The sequence below is a fragment of the Letharia lupina genome, assembly GCF_014066315.1.
Source record: "Letharia lupina isolate WasteWater1 chromosome Unknown contig_17, whole genome shotgun sequence".
Lineage (NCBI taxonomy): Eukaryota > Fungi > Ascomycota > Lecanoromycetes > Lecanorales > Parmeliaceae > Letharia > Letharia lupina.
In genome coordinates this window covers 142226-163328 of record NW_023502986.1, presented here as the reverse complement: position 1 = coordinate 163328, position 21103 = coordinate 142226, and the positions used below count along the sequence as shown (strand labels likewise).

The 21103-nt window shown below is 51.0% G+C and overlaps 8 protein-coding genes across 8 annotated transcripts; 3 read left to right on the top strand and 5 right to left on the bottom strand.

Moving 5' to 3' along the window:
* Window positions 1–119: 119 nt before the first annotated feature.
* On the bottom strand, window positions 120–1259 carry HO133_003234 (uncharacterized protein; the record flags this gene model as incomplete). Its single annotated transcript, XM_037294157.1, has 1 exon — window positions 120–1259. One exon carries the CDS (start codon window positions 1257–1259, stop codon window positions 120–122), a length of 1140 nt encoding a protein of 379 aa, XP_037149538.1.
* A 599-nt stretch (window positions 1260–1858) lies between these two features.
* Window positions 1859–7683, top strand: HO133_003233 (uncharacterized protein; the record flags this gene model as incomplete). The annotated part of the gene is made up of 5 exons (XM_037294156.1): window positions 1859–3248; window positions 3989–4161; window positions 4273–6097; window positions 6160–7605; window positions 7658–7683. The coding sequence occupies 5 exons, from the start codon at window positions 1859–1861 to the stop codon at window positions 7681–7683; spliced, it is 4860 nt and encodes a 1619-aa protein (XP_037149537.1).
* A 721-nt stretch (window positions 7684–8404) lies between these two features.
* HO133_003232 (uncharacterized protein) lies at window positions 8405–9547 on the top strand (the record flags this gene model as incomplete). Its single annotated transcript, XM_037294155.1, has 1 exon — window positions 8405–9547. The coding sequence occupies one exon, from the start codon at window positions 8405–8407 to the stop codon at window positions 9545–9547; it is 1143 nt and encodes a 380-aa protein (XP_037149536.1).
* A 286-nt stretch (window positions 9548–9833) lies between these two features.
* HO133_003231 (uncharacterized protein) lies at window positions 9834–10580 on the bottom strand (the record flags this gene model as incomplete). The annotated part of the gene is made up of 1 exon (XM_037294154.1): window positions 9834–10580. One exon carries the CDS (start codon window positions 10578–10580, stop codon window positions 9834–9836), a length of 747 nt encoding a protein of 248 aa, XP_037149535.1.
* A 222-nt stretch (window positions 10581–10802) lies between these two features.
* Window positions 10803–12386, top strand: HO133_003230 (uncharacterized protein; the record flags this gene model as incomplete). Its single annotated transcript, XM_037294153.1, has 2 exons — window positions 10803–10898; window positions 10950–12386. The coding sequence occupies 2 exons, from the start codon at window positions 10803–10805 to the stop codon at window positions 12384–12386; spliced, it is 1533 nt and encodes a 510-aa protein (XP_037149534.1).
* Window positions 12387–13202: 816 nt separating this feature from the next.
* On the bottom strand, window positions 13203–14525 carry HO133_003229 (uncharacterized protein; the record flags this gene model as incomplete). Its single annotated transcript, XM_037294152.1, has 8 exons — window positions 13203–13250; window positions 13315–13375; window positions 13439–13509; window positions 13567–13601; window positions 13725–13826; window positions 13883–13911; window positions 14031–14420; window positions 14476–14525. The coding sequence occupies 8 exons, from the start codon at window positions 14523–14525 to the stop codon at window positions 13203–13205; spliced, it is 786 nt and encodes a 261-aa protein (XP_037149533.1).
* A 2646-nt stretch (window positions 14526–17171) lies between these two features.
* Window positions 17172–17755, bottom strand: HO133_003228 (uncharacterized protein; the record flags this gene model as incomplete). Its single annotated transcript, XM_037294151.1, has 2 exons — window positions 17172–17477; window positions 17678–17755. The coding sequence occupies 2 exons, from the start codon at window positions 17753–17755 to the stop codon at window positions 17172–17174; spliced, it is 384 nt and encodes a 127-aa protein (XP_037149532.1).
* A 1658-nt stretch (window positions 17756–19413) lies between these two features.
* On the bottom strand, window positions 19414–20967 carry HO133_003227 (uncharacterized protein; the record flags this gene model as incomplete). Its single annotated transcript, XM_037294150.1, has 3 exons — window positions 19414–19947; window positions 20005–20479; window positions 20540–20967. 3 exons carry the CDS (start codon window positions 20965–20967, stop codon window positions 19414–19416), a joined length of 1437 nt encoding a protein of 478 aa, XP_037149531.1.
* Window positions 20968–21103: the final 136 nt, after the last annotated feature.

Below are 21103 nucleotides of genomic sequence, written 5' to 3'. Positions count from 1 at the left end.
CAATTGGCTGTCCCTAATGGCATCTGCTGAAGTCTCCATGCTATCTAGGTTTTGCGAAGAAATTGGTCCATTCGTATTATAGAAATCTTTAATTTCATTGCGAAATTTCCTGCAAAGCTTCAGTCATCCTCTTCCATCATACTCAACGTCTCGAGCTCGATTCGCACCATCCGGTCAAAATCGGACCTCTCCATCCCACTGCTTCTGCACAGCCGGAACAGACTTTTGACGCTTGTGCTGACGTGCTGCTTGACAGCCACCTCAGCAATCGACTGAGACTCCGCTGATTCCTCCAGTCTTGACACTGCGGCTGGGCCGGCTGATGGTGATGCCGTAGGTTGACTGATACCCTCATCCGCGGAAGATAAAGCGTACGTGTCTTGAGGAGGACCTTTGTCGAGTTCTGATGCATTGCGCATGGAAGATGCCATAACATCGCCATTCAAGGTAGACCCTCCTATTGCTCCGCGATCTCCGGAAGGGTCGTCATTGTCCATCTCCGGCTGCACTTGAGCATATCGATCGAAGTACTCGGCGTCCGATGTAGTCCTCATGTGCTTTGTCGGATTTGACAGAGCAGACTGCGATCTTTGCGTTCCAGGAGTTTTGTCATACTGAGCCCAGTAGTCATCATCATCTTCATCATCGTCTTCTTGCTGATCCTCAATGCCAATGTTGTCGTTGTCCATTCCGTGCATAGCCGAAGTATCCTCGCCTTGTCGTATTGCTTCTTCCATCATATTCTCTTTAGCCTTCTCATCTGCTTCGGCCATAGTAGGACACCAGTTACTAGCAGCCATTTCCGTGTCTCCCTTTATCGGCCTGACCTCGGACACACGCCAGCCACTCCCGCCGCCTTCTTGATCTCCTTCGCACCAAAGATATATGATGATCAGCCCTAAGTCTGTGACTATCACCTTTGCCTGGAGCGTTTCTTCGTCCAATCGCCTGTAGCTGATGTCTTCCACATCACCAAAGTCGATCTCACCAGATACGGGGTGTAATTCAAACGCGTCGCTTTCTGACACTATGTCCACAAGCCTCTTCGCAGGCCCTGATTCCCAACATAGAAGAGGTAGCCATGAGTCGGATGCGGAGGATGAAGAGGCGGCGAGTAGCTGGACGCGTTGACGAAGTATGGGAGACAGGAGAGGCAGTAGGGCAGGAGGTGCTCGAGGAGAAACAAAAGCTGTGGGTAAGCAGGCGAGGAGAGGTGGGAGAAGACTCCGGTAGTCTGGAGGTGGGATGTACTGAACCATTGCGATATCGGAGAACTCGACGCTCGTTATGCTTTTGATGCTCGAGATAGGAAATTATATTCCTTGCTTAGATTGGGCACGGACGCATTTCAGACAGCTCCCCTTTGAATTCGTAGAAAGTTGAGAGTAGCTGATACTGTAGGAGAAGTCGCAGTCAGCTTGTGCGAAGAGAGACGAATCGACTAGACTCCCTTCATCCGAGCTGACATTTCCCCGGTATCTCGCGGGGCATTTGCTCTTCTCCTTCAAAGAGGAGCCAGCCATGACAGCGAATTGAGCTCCCTGCCCGGATGGCATTGCAAAGACGAGTATGTAGTGCTTATCCCTATGAACTTAGAAAAAGCCGTTAAATTCCTACCCCACTGCCATCATTTTGCATGTCGATGCACTACTCGGCAATCGCTTCTCGGACGTTCCCGGCGGGCGCTATGGGTATGGTGGCTTTGAGATTCCTTCTGGACTTGTCCATGCATTATGACGATGTATCTTAATGGTGGACATCATGCAGATTACGATTATAATTCCATTGCTTGAGTCCCGCCATTTTCTAAGATTGGACTCTCGGAGTCGGTCTAAAGACAGCAGCAACCCGCATCATCATGGCTGCCGAAACCGACTCGTTAGTATCCAGACAGCCCGCTGCCCCAGACATGGAGCAGACAAATGACTCTAGGGAAAATTCGGAGAAAACAAAAAAGCTACGTCTCAAGGTCGACTTCAGGCTATGCACTATCGCAGGTCTTTTATGTAGTCTCAATTTACTAGACAGCGGGATTATCTCTAGCGCATCGGTCACGAGCATGTTGAAGGACCTCGGACTCGATCAAGGCAATCGTTACTCCGTTTCAATCCTAATCTTTACGGTGGCAAGTGTGTGTTTCCAGCTTCCCGCTACATTGGCCATACGTATAGTAGGACCTCGAATCTTCTTCACTGTCATCACTTTCGCCTTCGGCTTGATCACCCTCTGCACGGCCTTCATCCATACGTGGAAGGAGATGATTGTAATGCGAGTTCTCCTGGGTATGTTTATGAGTGGTATCTATCCGGGGCTGGCGTTGCTCATATCAAGCTGGTATCGAAGAGAGGAGCTCCAGCTTCGGTTTGCGTTCCTGCAGTGTGGCGAAGTGATTGTCCTAGCTACCGGAGGGATTGTGAATTTTGGCTTGAATACCCTCGATGGCCGAGGTGGTGTCAAGGGCTGGCAGTGGATGTTCATCGTCCAGGGTCTTGTGGCTTGCCTCATTGGTATAGCAACGTACTGGTGGATTGTAGACTTTCCCGAAAAGGCCCAAGAAAGTTTCAACTTTCTGGACGAGGCAGAGACTAAGATTGCTGTCGCACGGATCCAGCAAGATCGCGGAGATGTTGTGCCGACTCCGTTTTCGTGGCTCGAAGTCTTGAAGCACTTTCTTGATGTGAAGATATATGGATTCGCGGCAGCGTTCTTTCTTCTCAACTTGGTCTCCACAGCTTTATCATACTTCTTGCCCATAATCCTTCAGAGTGGTATGGGCTTCTCGACGAACAAGGCAATCTTGCTGTCGGCGCCACCGTATTACTATGCGGTCATTCCAGTACTGATATCGTCTTGGATCGGCGACAAGTATTGTCTTAGAGGGCTGGTCATAACATTCAACTCGCTATGCTTGATTGCAGGCTTCGGAATGCTTGGCTTCGCCGACCAAGTGACTGTCAGATATGTCGGTACCTACCTTGCCACTGGAGCATATATATCGAATTGGGCAGCTTTGAACAGTTATCAAGCCAGCAATATCACTGGTCAGTGGAAGCGGGCAGTGACGGCAGCAGCGGTAACCGCTTGCAATGGACTCGGAGGTGTTGCTGGGAGCTTCATTGTCCGGCAGACTGAAGCTCCACGTTACCCAACGGCAGTTTGGGTGTCAATCGGCTCTCATATCCTCATTATCAGTATTGTCATCGCATTCTCGGTGTACTTCTACAGTGCCAACAGCAAGCAAAGAAAGGGTAAGAAAACGATTGAAAGGACTGAGGGTTTCCGATATACCTATTAAGAAAGGCTTGAATGTCAAGAGATGAGACAGAGGGAGTAGCAAGTAATCACGAACAGAAGCAGACCATGAGCATTACTAGTCGTGTTCATGACCAAATCTGACTTTCACCCTTCAGTATCGTGGTCAGTAACTACACCGAGAAGCCCAATGCTTGATATCAACTTAAAATTTCATCAATAGATACTAGTCCTAATTTCAGAAGTGTAAAGGGACTGGCATAGTCGAGATGAAATGCAAACCATTCTAGATACCCCAAGAAAGCTTTGAATGACGACAAATCGCTACGTGAATGCACACAACTGGATCTCCAATCTTTGATTCTATGTATACGAAAACTTAGCGACGGGGTTTAGAATAGAAATGGCTACTGGCTGTGGATGACTAGTCTAATAAAGATTCCATTGGTATTGATGGTCATGAGAATTCGCCAAAGGACAGATTTTCATACGGACAGCACACAAAATAGGGTAATGCTAGATGAGCCCATTCTTACCTCATGTCAGGCATAACGCCCCTAGCACTTGCGCCAGCCTAATCTTCTGAAACAGAATGTTTCAAAGATCCTCACTGAAGCTTGCCAAGCAGAGAGAAGCAGACTGAGCGTCTTGCTCCAGCTTTGAAAACGGGTCACGCATCCGCCAATCAACGAGCTCCCGAGCTTTGCAGATATGGTCTTCATCTCTATTTGTACAGCGCTGTACGACTATGCTCCCCAAGGTGATAATGAACTCGCCATACAAGAGGGGGAAACAGTTTATATACTCGAGAAGAGCTCCGAGGATGATTGGTGGAAGGCAAAGAAAAGGGCGCCGAGTGAAGACGAGGATGAGCCTGTGGGCTTGATACCGAACAACTACGTTACAGAGGTCAGTATTGTTGGCTGATCGTTCAGAAGCTTGTTATCTACGAAGGCAGACTTCATGTCTTCGTACGTCTTGAACAGCATTTGGAATGGAGTGCTGACAGCTGCCGCGTAGGCTCAACCCACCCACCATGCTAAAGCATTATACGATTACAGTCGGCAAACCGACGAGGAACTCTCTTTTACCGAAGAAGCCGTTCTCTCTGTCTACGATACATCTGATCCAGACTGGACCCTTGTGGGGCTGGATGGCGAATATGGCTTTGCCCCTTCCAACTACATCGATATCACTGGCAAAGCAGAGCAAAGGTCACCGCAAGCAGCATTCTCACCACAGACCTCGGAGAGAGAAGTGGAGCCAGAACAGCCATCGAGCCCACTCTCTACAGCTCGTACTGGCCCAGCAGCTGCCATGGCAGGCATCATGCACCAAAGGTCATCTTCCACGGATACGCCACCAGCCAACATAAGTCTACCACCTCGAAGGCCGCAGTTCACCCCCGAAGATTCGGATGAAGAGCCTCCCGCGCCATCATTACCTCAACGCCCACCTTCCCAACAGCTCTCGCCGCCTCCCCCACCGTACGCTTCCCCTAGAAGCCCAGATTCTCCAGGGATTGCAGCTTCCCCGCCCTTCAACCGCGCCGTGAGCCGAAGCTACGATGAGGATCAGCCGCAGGTCAACAATGGGGGATTCCATCTTTACAACATCAATGAGATGGTGTCTGCTATGGGCAAGAACAAGAAGATGCCGACCACGCTGGGTCTGAATCTGGCTACAGGCGTCATCATGATCGCTCCAGAAAAATCACGGGATGGGCCTCAGCTGGAGTGGACCGCGGAGAAGCTTACCCATTACTCTATCGAGGGCAAACATGTTTTCATGGAATTAGTGCGACCGAGCAAGAGCATTGACTTCCATGCCGGTGCGAAAGATACAGCTCAAGAGATTACTAGGGGCCTTGGAGAAATAGCAGGCGCTTCTAGGGCGGAAGGTCTTCGAGAGGTTCTCGAAGCCAGTAATGGATCTGGAGGTGGACAAAAGAAGGGCCATGTACTCTACGATTTCATGGCCCAGGGCGAGGACGAAGTCACAGTTGCGGTTGGTGACGAAGTAGTTGTTGTGGATGATACCAAGAGCGAGGAATGGTGGATGGTTCGGAGGCTGAAGAATGGAAAGGAAGGTGTGGTACCGAGTACTTACGTGGAGGTGACGGGTATAGTGGCTCCACCTCGGACCAGCTCTGGGATCAATGCTGGCAAATCTGTCGTGGAGCAGAACAGACTAGATGAAGAGAGAATGGTAAAGGAGGCTGTGAAAGCTTCGAAAAACGAAGCCAAGGCTGCCGAGCGGAGCAAGAAGGAAAGCAAGCATGGCAGGTCTTCCTCGTCGTCCAAGTCCAAGCCCGATATGGCAAAGACGCGGACCTGGACTGATCGATCTGCCACTTTCAAAGTCGAAGCGCAGTTCATCGGCTTAAAGGATGGGAAAATACACTTGCACAAGCTTAACGGGGTCAAGATTGCAGTTCCTGTGGTCAAAATGGCAATCGAAGATCTCGAATATGTCGAGAAAATGACTGGTGTATCTCTGGATGATGACAAGCCACTTTCCGATATCAAACGCAGGAGCACGCAAACCACAAAGGGCAATGATCGCAAGAAATCAGAATCTGCAGCAAGCGCCGCAAAGCCGGGAGCAACGGTTGAGCCGTCCAAAGCCAAGCCCGATGGGCCTGAATATGACTGGTTCGACTTCTTTCTAAAAGCCGGAGTTAGCCCCTATCAGTGCGAGAGGTACGCCTTCAACTTCAACAAGGATTCAATGGACGAGAATGTTCTCGGGGAAATCACGCCATCTGTGTTGCGGACGCTTGGTCTTAAAGAAGGGGACATACTTCGGGTGATGAAGTATTTGGACACCAAATTTGGTCGCACAGGTATGTTTTTGATCTGGTCTTCTACACCATATGCTGTTGCTGCAAAGTTGACATAGGAGAAGGTGCACAAGCTCCAGAAGGTGAAAGTGGAGGCCTCTTTTCAGGGCCTGGCGGCGCTCTCAGGAACAATACCCGCAAAGGACGCCCAGCCCCAACGGTGCAAAGCAATGACGTTGTCGATGCCAATACATTTAGACAGAAAGAAAATGATGAAGAGAAAGCAAAGCCTAGATCGGAGGCTGTCCCGATACCATCAGAAACGGCGCCGCCACCGCCAAAAAAAGACACTCGCGGTTTTGACGACGATGCATGGGATGTCAAGCCTTCCAAGACACCCACACAGCATCCTAGCCAGCAACCCGCTGCAGCGCCTACGCTAGCGCCGAGTGCCCCCCCACAGCAGCCTACATTGACGGGCTCATTACTAGACCTTTCTCTGCTATCACCACCTCTGCAACCCACACCAGCCCAGAACATTTCAGTCCAGAAGCCTCTGCAGCCTCAGTCCACGCAAACCCAACTACCTGCACAGGTCCCGCCACCGCAACCTGTACAGCAACAGCCTACTGGAGCGAACCCACAGTTTTTTTCGCAGCTGGGACAGCAGCCTTCAGGCTTGCCATTGCAGCAGCAAAACACAGCTCAAATGCAGCAGCCTCAGGGATTTGGTCTCCAACAAAGCTTTCAAAATCAGCAACCGCAGCAGACTGGCCCGCCGCGACAAAGGCCGCAAGCACCTCAGATCAATCAGCAAGGCTCAATCATGCCGCCGCCACCTGCCAGACCTCTATCAGCACCTCAGACCCAACCGCAAACTAGTAGTTTCGGTCCTCCCCCGTTGCAACCCCAGCTGACAGGTTTTCAACCGCAAAGTCAGTTTGGGAACCAGATCGCACCACCAGGTCAAAGTCTCAATGACCTGAATCTGCAAAGGCTACAGCAACAGCAATTCAACCAGCAGCAGCAGTTTGGCCAGCAGCAACTACAGCCACAGCAGACAGGCTTCGGGCAACAGAATCCAGGTTTCAGTCAGTTTGGTAATGGCATAATGCCCCAGCAGACTGCATTTGGACAACAATACCAAATGGTACCTCGGCCATCGGAACTACAAGGAATGCAGAATCCTTATATCAACGGCCAGCAGACAGGAAGTCCGTTCGCCGATCCTCGAGGACAGCAGCAAGGCGGAGGCTTTCAGCCATTGCAGCCCCAGAACACCGGGTATCAGGCGCAATTCCAGTCATCTCTCCAACCTCAGCAAACTGGTATCAATTCAGTGTTACCCCCAGCATTGCAGCCTCAACAGACAGGCGTCAATGGGTTTTCCAGGCCTAGCTTCGGCCAAGCACCTCCGCCAATGCTTCCAATGCCATCGATGCCCTCTCAGCCTGCCGCCGCTCCACTGCTGCCGCAAAAGACCGGTCCGGCGCCCCCAGTCAGGTTTGGAACCCCAGCAGCGAACAAATTGGTGCCTCAGCGGACAGGGCGGGCAAATCTGGCCTCAGCCAGTGAGTAATTCATATCTCCATGTTAGTACTTCAGGACTAATCGGTATTCTAGCACCTTCTAACCCCTTTGGTTTCTGAGAAATTCGCATCCTTTGTTCAGTAATGCTTGTGGAGGACGAGAAGAATCCGCAGAGTTGGACTAATGAGAGGGAATAGCGCCAGGCATGTGTAGATATCAGTAATACTCCTTCGTGTACCAAAGCATTAGCATCTTGGGGGCGACAGCGTCTCTATATTATTTCCATTGCCTTTGTGACTCCCAATAATGTCGCTTGATTGAAGGCAGTCATGCAGCCACAGAACATGACAGTCGAAGTAGGGTGAATCTATAGACGGGGAACTCATTGAGCTTCGCAAAGTGAAAGGTGTTGAATGTTCTGTTTGAAGATGGTTCCTAGGGTGTACGGTAACAGCTTCGGAGGCTGTTTCCACTCGTAAGTTTCGGACGGTGCAGGTGCAGCATCCAATGTTCGGCAAGTCTTGCCAAAAACAACTGCCGTTGACGCCACTTCTGCTTCACATGCTTACCAACTGGTTGGTAATCCACGACAAAACAACCTCACTGCTTTTGAATTACCTACTTTGATATACTCTACTTGCGCAGTCGAGGGTTATCACGATCCATCAATTGCCTGTCATCATTGGCTAATACTCCACAAGCTCGCGAGTACAGACCACTACTCCGTACATTCCTTACCAATATCTCTCTGTTGTCTGCTTCTGAGAGTCGGAAGAGAAGCTTCTAGCATTCCTTCGACCTGGTTCTTCCCTATAAACTCCTCTTTCCTCCTTCGAGCTCATGAAGTTGCTCATCTCATATTCCATCATCAGTGCCGTAGCAATCCTGTTCTACAGCAGCTCCTTTTGGTCTCAATTGACAAGTCTCCTACATCAGACCCCACTCGCTTCCTTCCTCTCTACAACCCAGAACCCTTCAAACGGGCCTTCGAGAAGGGCATCTTCTAATTCCACATCCTTCTTCGGGCTACCTCTCGTTCCACCCACCTTCTTCGCTCCGAACAAACCTACAAACATGACGGTACCACGGGCTATACGCCAGGCATTTCTGGCAATTGAGCAGTCGGAAGGTGCTGGAGCCCGCGTTCGACGTTCAATTGGTACACCGAAGTTACGAAACTTCTCCCCATTCCTAATGCTCGATCACTTCTCCGTTGCACCAGGTGCAGGTTTCCCAGATCATCCTCATCGTGGACAAGAGACTATCACATACTTGCTCAATGGAGCAGTGGATCATGAGGACTTTGCTGGAAATGCAGGTACGATTGAAGCCGGAGATCTCCAGTTCATGACAGCTGGACGTGGTATAATGCACGCCGAGATGCCAAGACAGAATCCTGACGGAAGCGCGAATGTGGGAATGCAACTTTGGGTCGACCTACCAGAGAAACTGAAGACATGCGAGCCTCGATACCGCGATCTCAGAGCAGCTGAGATTCCCACAATCAAGGTTGACGATGGCAATGTAACCATCAAAATCATTTCAGGCCAGTCCCACGGCACAGACAGTGTCCAAGAACTAGCCTACACGCCCGTCTGGATCTTCGATATCAAAATCGCCCCTGGCGGAAAAGTCACCCAACCCCTCCCGGTCGGCTGGAACGCCTTCGCCTACACCCTTGCCGGCTCCACCGCCTTTGGTGTCGGCAAAGATCAGACCACGGTTGGCCAGTACCACAATGTCGTTTTCGAGCAAAAAGGCGATTCTGTGTCCGCAGAGGTTGCGAAGGAAGCGAATGAGAATGGGCAGTTCATACTTGTTGCAGGGCTACCATTGGATCAGAAGGTCGTGCAGTATGGGCCGTTTGTCCTGAATACGCAGGAGGAGGTTTATCAGGCTATGCTTGATTATCAGAGTCATCAGAATGGCTTTGAGAGGGCAAAGGGATGGCAGAGCGAGATCGGGAAGAGCATGGTTCATTGAGGAGCTCGATGAAAAATGATGAGCTGGGGTGGTGGGGAAGCTGGTGTTCTTAAAGCAGGACATAGGGGGCACCAGGGGGTTTGGCTTCAGCTTCCAATGGAGCTTAGGGTTTTGTATATAGATTCAAATGGACCTTTTATGGCAAAAACTCCCATCAACTGACGATATGCTTCTGCAAATGCCAAACACTGATGCGCACATGAAGGGTTACGACCCTCGCTCTATTTATATTGCTTTAGTGTTACCCTCCAGCATGTCCGTTCTTACTGGCGTCTTTACTCCTCTTTCAATGCACAAGCACAACCGGTTTCCCCTTTTCCCACGCATCAAGGGCCTCCTTAATATTCGTCCAATACCTCAACTTGACCGCCTCCGCCTTTGCCATTTCAGTATCGTCACTCTGAAACGCCTCATCAAGTATCCCCTCACTCTCCACCATCCTCGCATCGTTCCTCGCCTTCATCCCTTCAAGCTCGCTCTCCTGCCCAGCGCCCTCGATCGCTTCCCGCACCTCCAGCACTTCCATCAGCAGATCCGGGTCCTCGACTTTCGCCGTCTCGTCCTCCGCCACGTCGATGCCGCGCAGCGATAGCAGGTACTGCGCTCGCGGCAAGGGATTCTGCAGCGTTCTGTACGCCTCGTTGATCAAGGCGGACGTCCCTTCGGCGCGCGCTTTGTCGGGACCGTGGTGCCGGTCCGGATGGGCGCGCGCTTGCAGTTGGAGGAACTCCTTTCGCAGCTGGCGGGGGTCGATGACGAAGGGGCCGCGTGGTGGGGCGCCTTGGGGGAGGGTGTTGGGAAATAGGTCGTAGTGTGAGAGGGGCTTGGCGGGCGCGGAGGGCGGAGCGTCCGAGGTGGAGGCGTGCCGTGCGGACAGCCTGCTGCGGGGGCGAGAGGATGGGTGTCGCTGTGGGGTTGTTGCTTGCGCTGGCAGGTGGGGATGGTGGGTGAGGGGGGAAGAGGTCATGGATATGTAGCGGTGGAAACTGAGGAAGAATCGTTTGCTGTTGAGGGTCGGAGACGGTCTTGACATTTTTGCTATACACTTTGAGTCTGTACAATATTTACTTGCAGAGATGGTCTGGAAATTGATCAGTCAGTGGTAAGTGAGTAGTAGCGGACTGTTCTCCGTTGAGACAAAAGTGTCTTGGCAGCAATCAAGATCGACCTCGGCCCAGCCCTATCAAACGGGGTTTCAAATAAGAGAAGCCACCTTCAACTTCCAACCATCTTACCGTTCTATTCATGTGGCAAGATGAAGCGCCGATTGATGTGGCTGGTGGCTGCCAGTCTAGCATACGGCAGTCCTCATGTCTTCAGCGTTACTGACGATTTGCTTGCATATCCTCAAGTGAGCCCTCCAGAAAGCCCGGAATAATTATGTCTCGCTGACATGCCGCAGTACGAAGTCATTTTCTCCGATACCTTCATCTCAGACACAGAAGCAGAGTCGCGGATAGTAGAAGCAGCTTCTCGATCCTCCTCCACAGCCCAAACCGCCTCCACCACCTCGGAAGATGCGACCCCCGAACCCGCCGCCGAGCTCTCTCAGAGACTGTCCGATCCTAATTCCCCAGAGCCAGACTCGGCTCAACCGTCCGATACATATGAGCGTATGATGCTTCACAACAAACCCTACCTCTGCTCCATACCGTCTGTTCCGCCTCCTTCCACGAACACCACCACCCAAGCCCGTGCAGCCTCCGAAGAGACTGCTGAGCTTGCGCGCGCCACTGATCGCGGTTACGATCTTCTGCGATCTATGTCTGGTAGCTGTCTCTACTTCATCAGCGGATGGTGGAGTTATTCGTTTTGCTATAATACGCATGTGAAACAATTCCACCAACTACCGCCGGGGAAAGGGACACCGATATTCCCCCCCGTGGAAGATCCTGCCACTCCGAGTTATGTGCTGGGCAAGTTCGGAGAGGTCAGGAATCGATTTGAGGATGTCGATGGGGTCGATGGTGGAAGGGATGCTGGACTGCCCCCGCAGGAAGGGGAGGAGGGAATGACGACCGAGATCCAAGCCAAGGGGACGAGCTCCTCGAGATATCTGAGTCAGAAATTATCAGGAGGTACTACCTGCGATCTAACGGGATCTCCGCGACGAGTGGAGATTCAATTCCACTGCCATCCGCAGAGCGTAGACCGCATTGGCTGGATTAAAGAGGTGTCTACGTGTAGTTACTTGATGGTCGTGTACACGCCGCGGCTGTGCAACGATGTGGCGTTCCTGCCGCCGAGGGAGGAGAAGGCGGAGGGCATCGTCTGTCGCGAAGTGGTCAAGGAAGAAGATGTCTCTGAATGGGAACGGAGAAAGAGAGGGGAAGCGGAGCGAAGACTTGTCGGCGAGACCGCCGCAACCGCCGAAGGAGGCGGCAGACCCATCGTCGGCGGCATCGAAGTCGGCGGCATCGAAGTCGGCGGCATGAAACTCGTCGGGCGCGAAGGCAACCGACTCGAAGCACCCCAGAACATGCAACCGGGGAGTCACGGGCATGGCATGCATGGCAATAACAAAGACAAAATGAATGTCATGGAGCTGATAAGCCAGGAACCGAGAGAGAAAGGAGGCAAGGTTAAAAAACTGAGCGACAAGGATTTGAAGAAACTGGGACTGGATCCGAGTGTGGTGGATGCGGCGAGGAGGGAGCTGGAGGAGATGGCCGAGGGGAAAGGGTGGCGGTTGGAAGTCTTTGAGGTGGATGGGGAGAGGGAGTTGAGAGGCGTGGTGGATAGTGACGAGGATGGAGAAGACATGGAAGGCTATGAGGATGGCGAGGATGGAGGGGAGTACGAGGGGGGAAGTCAGGAGGAGTATAAAGATGAATTGTAAACCATGTACAGATCACACCAGGCGCTCGAACTTCGATGATGCATTGAAGTCGTTTTTTCGGCACGATATTTGGAACGAGGTCCACGACGAGATTCTTCCCCCCTCGTTCCTCTATCCATGCAGCGGCCCGATCGATCAATCAATCAATCAATCAATACCTACCTCTCTCTAGAATAAGCACCCCTATCCCACTCAACGGAAGATAATCTACCAAGAGGCTCCTTCTTTGATCGGTATTCGGCAGACAGTGTCATTGTAGTGATCAGATCCATGCACGCAACGAGCCGGAGCCAGATAGGATCCGTCTTCTTACCTACACCGGTACTCTACCCTCTCTACCCGCACAACAATCTCCGAACCCTCCTCTCGAAGTCAGATCATGTTATTGATCCTGTCCGCCTTCGAGGTCCATCCTCACCCGGGCTATGCTATGCTATCCACGTTGCGTGTTTCCTATCCTATCCTTTCCTTTCTTTGGGAGCCTCGTGTTGGTATTTTCCTTCCTTCCTTCCTTCTTTTTCTTTTTTTTGGGAGGGGGGTGGGGGAAGGGTTTCTTGGAAAGGCGAAACGGAGCACAGGAAAGCAAGCACGGGTACTGTTGTAAAGCAGAACGGCTATAGCGTCATCGTGTTCGTCTCGAATAATCTCTATGGGTATCATCTACATCCTCTGCTTCCATCCACCAATCGGCCCCACTGGGCAGATCCGCCGTTCTGGATTCGACAGCTCTTGGGCCTTGTTGTATGCCTCGCTGGGGGACGCCAGGACGGCGGCCGTCTTATGCGAAAGGCATCGCTCATTCACCGGACGTGCGTTTCATACGAGCAGGACTGCGTTGACGCAGCCGTCCATCTCGCAGTTGTTCTTGATGTGGACGTCAGGACAGACTCGCTTGCGTTTTGACCCCTTTGAGAGAAATGGAACTTACGGTTATTTGAGCATATCTGCCCCATATCACTTTGCCGCCTGCTGTTACCATCCCTAGTTCACTGATGGTAGATGCGTTAGATACGACTCGTTCGTTATGGTGTGGGCATGGGAAGAGAGCATACCTGACATTACATTCGATTATTGTGCCTTTACTGAGTACGCCCAATTGTGTGTACATAGGATTTTGCGGATTCTGTGTTTCGCGTCAGCAACGTTGCAGGTATATTGATGGAAGGTGTTGGTCGATTACCTTCTTGACTGATATGATCGGGAGCTGAACGGTTACTATTGGCGTCCTCCGAGTCAGCAACCCTTTGCTTCTAATTAATGCAGCTGGGAATCCAATGTCGCTTTGGGATTTGAACGGCAGCAGAAAGGACTCCCGGTTGCCTGTAATTTGCAACTTACCTTTGAGCTCGGGATGTGTAACATGAGCCTTCTTGTATCGTAAACCCATCGGCCGTATGAATCTCTCGTACTTGACCACTCGACGGGTGAAGTCAGGTCCAACTACAAATGGACGATTAGTATGACCCATTTGCTGGAACATAGGCTTAGGCACGTACCAAATGTTGGCTTGGTGATCATTCGCTTCCTGTAGGTTCGAGGTCAGTAGCTTTCTCTCCAAGCGAATGCCGAGCCCCCAAGGCACAGCCGGGTTGTTTGTGAGAAGTCCAAAGACTCTTTGCCAGGGATGCCCCGGATCGCACTCACCATCCCTTCTTAGCGGTCTTCTTCCCCGTCTTCACCACTTTGAACATCTCCTCCTCCGATATCCCCTTCACCTTCGGTAACGGCACACTGAACTTCGCCGCCGAGTCTTTCCGCTTGTTCTTAATCGCACTCGACAATGCTTTCGCATTGCTAGGTTGACTCCGATCGAGTAGGTATTGAGGTAAAGGCGTAGAGGATGGCTCTTGGGGGCCTGCCGATTTGACATTGCTCTCCTCCTTCTGCCGGATCTGCTTCTTCATCTGTATCTTTTCATGGTGCCTCTTCTTCTGGTAGAGCTTCGCCCGTAGCCCGGTGAAGCTTTGTGAATCTTTTGCGACTTTGTGGGCCTCTCGGGCGGTGCGCTTTCGGACTCGTTCGTCATGGTCCAGTCTGTGAAGAGTGGTTAGTGGGGATGGAAAGAGGGTGTGGGGATTGCAGAGCTTACCTTTTTCCATGAAGCTTTGTATGCCGGTCGATGTAATCATTTTGAGGCATTGTGATGGCTCGTTAATGCGTGCAGTGGTATCAGACACAGATGTTTGACAGAAGGTTCAACTTTGGCGGGCAAGATGTGGAAAAATGATGTGCCACTGCGAAATCTTGGCGCTTCCCTAGCGTTGTCTGTAAGGCTGAGCGTAATTTTTGGCAAAATGGTGCGCCGAAATGTCCTAGAATTTACATGAATATCAGCCATCAATACCCAAGTGTTCAACAGTAGTCGAGAAGCGTCCTTGTTCCTGCTGCATTTGTCGATGTTTGAAGTATGTCTATTGTTTCGACTGCCACCTTTTCCGACACATTGCCTTGGATCGAGGCTACCTTTGTTTCTCGTAAACATTCAATCAACATGATTGACAGCGGAGTGAAAGGGACACTCGTGATCCCGCGAATTATAAGAACACTGGATTTCTGTGAGGGATCATTGGCGTACAGGCATTAACCAACGAGCAGCAGCGATATCTATGTTTCAGACCCTGATAAATAATAATATGGTACAGAGCATCGTGTAAATATCGTGCCCTATGAACAAGGGACCTCAATTCAATTGGCTGAGTAGCGCCTGCCGTGGCCTTCCTTGGCAGCATACTGCGTTTGCCCTTCCCCAAGGCTGAAGGCTCAACAAGGCTGTGCTGGTGGTGCAGTCAGACTTGGATCTCTTCCCTTTCTCTTCGCACCATCACCATCTCCTACTTAGCTTATGCTAAGTCGACTGCTTCTCTCCCCAATAAGTATAGTCTGAGGTTTGCTGGGTGAACATATTGCGTGTCTTGTTTGACGCTGTTCAATTTCCGTGTCCCCAACCATGGATCCTCTATCCGCGGTCGCCGGCTTCGCTGCCACCGCACATCTGTGTTTTACATTTATCGAAGCCTTCAGGGATCTTCCGAATGAGGTCAGCTGTCTCCAAACCGAGATTACTGAGCTTGAGAGAGCTATCCATCTTGTCCAGGCATCATTGTTCAATGCATCAATTTTACCATCATCTCGAGAGGATGTGACTAGACGACAGCTCATGAAGGATCTTAGCAGAGTCGACCGCTTTCTTCAGCATATTTTAACAAAAGCTGGTGAGCATATCGGAGGCGATCACTGGCGGCAATGGATAAGGAAGAAAGGCAACATTGAGAGGCTGAGAACACAACTGACATCGATCAAATACGACATCGCAACTGTAGACCTCCCTGAGAGCCGGCACTCTTTTGCGAGCGAGTTCACCGGGAGGTACAATCACCCAACAATCTCCATTCCGCCAGGATGTGGACCCTCGCTCGGTCTCTCCGGGTCCCCAGACGCATCAGATCCTTACCCTCAAGGCGAGTCGAGACGCTTTCTTGATATCTACTGGCAGGCGGAAGCCCGGGCTCGAGTACGAGGCATTTCAGCACAATTACAACCACGGCCGCAAAATACACTCTCCTCCCCAACAGCAGAGCAAAGGTGGCTGCCATATTCCAAGCAGGACTTACCAGCACACCGGTCATTGAAAAATTGCTGTCTGTTAGTCTTCAAAAGGATACGCGCATGCTATATCCTTATCTTTCTTGGCTTCCTTACAATCGTGGGTAGTCTAGTCCCGGCTTTGTGGCGTTCCATACGTCGCAACGACCTATCAGGCGGTTTTACGCTAGCGCAATATATCCTTGGGGTTGGTGCTTTGGTTGTCGGCTGTGCAGTTGCGATCCACAGCAAGACATGCACCTGCTGGTCTTCCTCTTGCCAACTTGTTCCCTACACCTCGGGCAGTGATTTAGAGCTTGAAGCCGTTGACGACATTGGGAACTTAGAACCATATGAGTTACCTGGCTGATGACCTGTGCCACTACTTGCTACAGTTTGTGAATGGAGTAAGGCATGGAACGGACGAAACACACACACGCTGGGAGCTATGACCCTTGGTGAACCGCACGAAATGGGAGACATGGGCCCTACGCTGTATATATTTCCAGCTTTCCTAGTCCACAGAGTCGGCTGATGGCGCATTTTTTAACTCCGGGGAGATCGCAATGTACATAGCTTCAGTACTTCGGCACATGCATAAAGTTGGGGGCCTATAGCACAACTCTGGAAGCATTGGGAATTTAATGAAACAAGCTGCAAGCAGAAAGGATCTCAATAGATTACAAGACTTACTGTGAACTCTGCTCAATCTTGCTCTGTCTTTCAATCACTGGGGGACTCCTCATGTAGCCAGTGGTCTTCGTTGAGCATTGCTTCCCGCCAATTCACGACAAGTGGAGATGTCGAAAGTCAAGACACCGATGTCAAACTTACAGCCACCGCAATGTGCCCTGAAAGTGATAGGAGTCCTCCAGTTTACAAAGACCCAATCAAAACTCATGGTGCCGAGAACAGAAGACGCGCCAAACAACGTGCTGCAAAGCCAGTCATGCAGCGGTGATTCAACAATGACATGCCCCCTGTGGCTTGATGACCTTTCTGCATGACTGGCGCTGAACAGACGTTCGAGATCCACATATCTTGCGCTTTCAAGCCTGGCAGTCCACAGGCAGCGGAACCCATGCCCGGGAGATGGGAGTATACAGAGGGTAGGCAGCTGGATCAAATTGGATGTCACAGCAACGTCTAGCGAAGAAGCGACCAATGGCTCTGTGGGGGGAAAGCGGCTGATGTTGTCGAAGTTCATGGGTCAGATGCATACAGCAACTTGAGTATGGCCAGATGCTCGCTTGCTTGCAACGGCAGGAGTACGAGGTAGAAAACAAGCGTAATGACGCAAACATTCTTGGGTATGCTTGTTCCCAGAATTGACCCCTCGTTGCGGGACTCGTACTTTCTGTCCATTGGAGTCGTAGTAACCTCCACCTTCTCCTTGTGGAGCTCAAAAGGATGTACCACTTCCCGCCACTCCATCTCCATTCTCTGAATAACACCTGTCGTTACTTCCGTTGGTCTTTGGACCTGCTCATCATTGACATGCTGGGGCAGCTGCATTGCTCTAGACATAGACTCAGCAGCATCAGAACATCAGAAGATCTTTCAGTCATTAGAGTGTCGGAATTGATGGGCTCCGCTCCTAAAACTACGTTGCGTACAAGGTTGCACTTGAAGCCTTTCTGCGTTCCACCATCCCGTAATGAGCGCTAAGGACATGCTCCGAGCTTCAAGAAAGGGCCACCTCCTCTCACACGGTCGACGGTAGCATCGTCGCCGCTGATTCTCCACTCAAGCACTTCTTCTTCTTCCTTTTCAACCCTCACACTCATGCGGAAGCCACTGATTTTGGCTCGTCAAGATGTACGCCTTCGCCATTGACAATACGATCCGTGTATTCCTCGAAAGACAAATCATCGAGCACTGTTGAACTCGTCCATTCATCCCTGTGATCTGCGTTCGTCCTTTCGCCGCTAATCCCCTCCACGCCTCTGGTCGACTGGTCACCTAAACACCATCCGCCTTTTTCTCTCAAATGGACACCACGTGCGCGCTCATCATTTCTTTTCCTTGCTTCAGGCACTTGAAGACACGGCTACTGTCCGGGCTTGGCGTACCGTAGGAATTGTTGGATGAGCGGAGTCCTTCTTCGAGCTGCACTGAGTAGCTCTGACGCTTGATCTTCTGGGAAAAGCACGGGTTTTCAATCCTAGAACTGCTCCATTTGAAGGTCTGCAGACTCGGATTTCCATGATGTTGACGAAATTCTTCTCCCGTCAGGCCTCTAGATCAAAGGATTTTTCGTCTAAACTCCCTGCAAAATCTGGAATTTTCAGCCCAGGAAAGCTCCGCTTGTTGCTTGATGAATCGTGCGATACGTATTCAGCGACTTCTATAGGCTTTCGATACAAAGCACTCGTCAAGTTTCTCCAATCACCGCTAACTACGAGCACTGTGCAGGCGCCTACTCACTCGCGTCCTGAAGGTTGGTGAAGATCATGGGTCTCTGGGGCTCCAAGTATGTATGATACACGGTCATACGGGCGTTTTCCCTAGCCAGGTTCAAGCTTTCCTGTGACAAGAAGTTCGTTGGTCCTATGCAATGCAATGCAATACTTCTTTTCCAAATCCTGTTCTGGGTTCTCGAACTCGAGTCAACACAAGTTCTTCTGCGTCTAGCAGCGATATGGCCCAGGACAACAACTCATCGAACGGCCTTTTACTGACCTTAACTTATGAGGCTGGATACTCGGGCCGCCATCAAAGTCCCTTTGGCAATGCAGTCATTTAACAGCGTGACCGCGAGGGATCTGTGAATCTTCAGGATATCGGTTTCGGGTTGGCGTAGAAGTAGCGGTTCCTCATTTTGAGGGGAGGAGGTATAAGATGGTGATCAATGTTCGTGCAATCGAACGTTACTGAGAGAGGGAGCTTTGCGATGATTGACAGGAGGATCCAGTCAACGAAGTCTGTCAAAGAAATCGAGGCTCGTGACGCCGACAATTACATAGCCTGGCGCCTTCAACTCAATAATCACGATCATGTGCCGAACTGGATCGGTGCCGTGGTGCTTGTATGGGCAGCCTAGGACTTGTCCTCTTGATATGCATTGTGATGTTCCATACGGCCAATACAATCTAACGTACGAGCATGTAGACCGCAATCGCTACCGCGATAACTACAGTTGGAAGCCAAGATGGCCACCGCGAATCTGCCAATCGATATTAGGTCTTATCTTGCTAGTTTGAGCAGGTTGAAGAAGTGGTTTTGACAACACACCAATGTCGCAAAGAGACTGACGCCGCAAGTCATGGAGGTTAGGTTGAAAGGAATGGTATTTACGGATTGTGAAGGGACAGCCACCTATCAGACCTGGATAATCTGAGTCTATTGCGTCAATGTTCGGCCCTGCATTCGAAGTGCGAAGCAGTAAACCAATAGACGTGACCGGTAAAATAAGTTATTGCTGATGGGGAGGTTGATGACAATGTTATAAGGTGTATTGTATCGTATCGAACTTATGCAAGACTGACAATTTCCAATTTCGCGAATCTCCCATACCCGCCAGCGGCTTGGTCAGCTTGATCAAAGGCGAGGTACTGCGGATTCTGCGACGGCGTGCAGCAAGCGTCTTGCCGCCTTTCCACGTCTCAGGAGACGATAATGGTAGGGGCTTTTGCGGCGAGGAGCGCAGAGCTGCGTCAGGGGTGGCGTGCAAATCGGATGCGTCCATGTTCAGAGCGCTTTTCAAGGCGATTTGTCCGCCTTCGAGCTCCGTCGGCGCTGCGTTCTCGATGCCTGTGTCTTCGAGTTCAAACCTCTCATCTTTTTCGGAAGCCTCCTCGCCAATCCGCTCAAGCTCTTTCGGACTCTGTGGCATGATTGCTCCTTCGGTGAAGACGGGCGGAGAGTGAGGCGTGGTGATGGTAAAGCGCCGGTATATCAGATGTCCGGTGAATTTTGACTGTGCGTACTGATTTGTATACTGGCCGTTGAAGTAGGCTGTTCGTATGAAGGCACTTTTCTGTGTTGGGTGTCAGCATTTGGGGCCTTATATTGGGCTTAGCCCGGCCATATGCACCTTCGCTGGTGGATTGTACCACGCATCCAATGATGTGGCAGCGGTTGCGGACCCGGCATTGTCGGGTCGATACCGGTGATGATTCCAAAGCTCCATAGAGGATATCGGGAGCGCGATAGCGGAGACATTGCTAACGTCTGAAAGACTGAGGCCTGACAAACACGAAGGGCCATTTGAGGAGGTCGAAGATTTGGAGAATCTGCTTTGATTCATGCCCGCTCTTTTGTAAACCGGAGACGTTTCGAGCTCTTCCTCGAAGGTGAATTTGTAATAGGTCGTCCGGCTAACGGCACGGCTTTCAGTTCCTTCGCTTCTGGCGGTATCGTTTTGCGATGTACGTAAGGAGGCGGCTAGAGCTGGATGCATCCTTTCAAGATTCTTTAGCCGGGAAGCCATGTTGACGTTTGTCTTTAGCACTTCCTGCACTAGGCTGGTGAGGTTGCGCATCGAGGCTTCGGCCCAATCTATCGATGTACTAACAACCACAGGTCGTCAGTGTTGGTCGATCGACCTCACGGATCAATTACCCGCTTACCAAGTCAAAATCGTCAGCATGAAATTCAGTGATGCCTTTGAGGCCTGAAGTCGTGCGAGTAGTTTTGAGATAGCAGCCTCCTTGGACGCCCATTTCACTCTGTCTATTAATCGCATGTGCTCCCCTGTCTTTAGCGATTCGAGTGTCTGCTCGAGCTCAGAGAAGATGGAGACACAGTCTGTGAATACAATGATGACCTGCTCAATCATGATGAGAGATCTTCGGGGCCTAGCCGCTTCTTCATTTCCTATTAAGAAACCTTGCAGCTGATGCAGGCACGCATAGATGCCTGTCACTTCCATGAGGACACCGCGTGCGGATGTGGATGCTCCATTTGCACCATCGACGAATGTCTTCAGCAGACGCGAGACTTGTACAGCTGCGGTAGTGATCCCGATTATCGAGGCCGAGACTGACAGAGGGTCCATATCTAATGAGGATCGAGAGTCAAGCAACGACACAAGTCCGAGCGATGAATATGTGAGAAAAGATATTCGTAGACAGGGAATAGAGAAGGATTCTCGCACAGCCTTATAGCCGCCCACACTCCGGCCATCGTGGAGT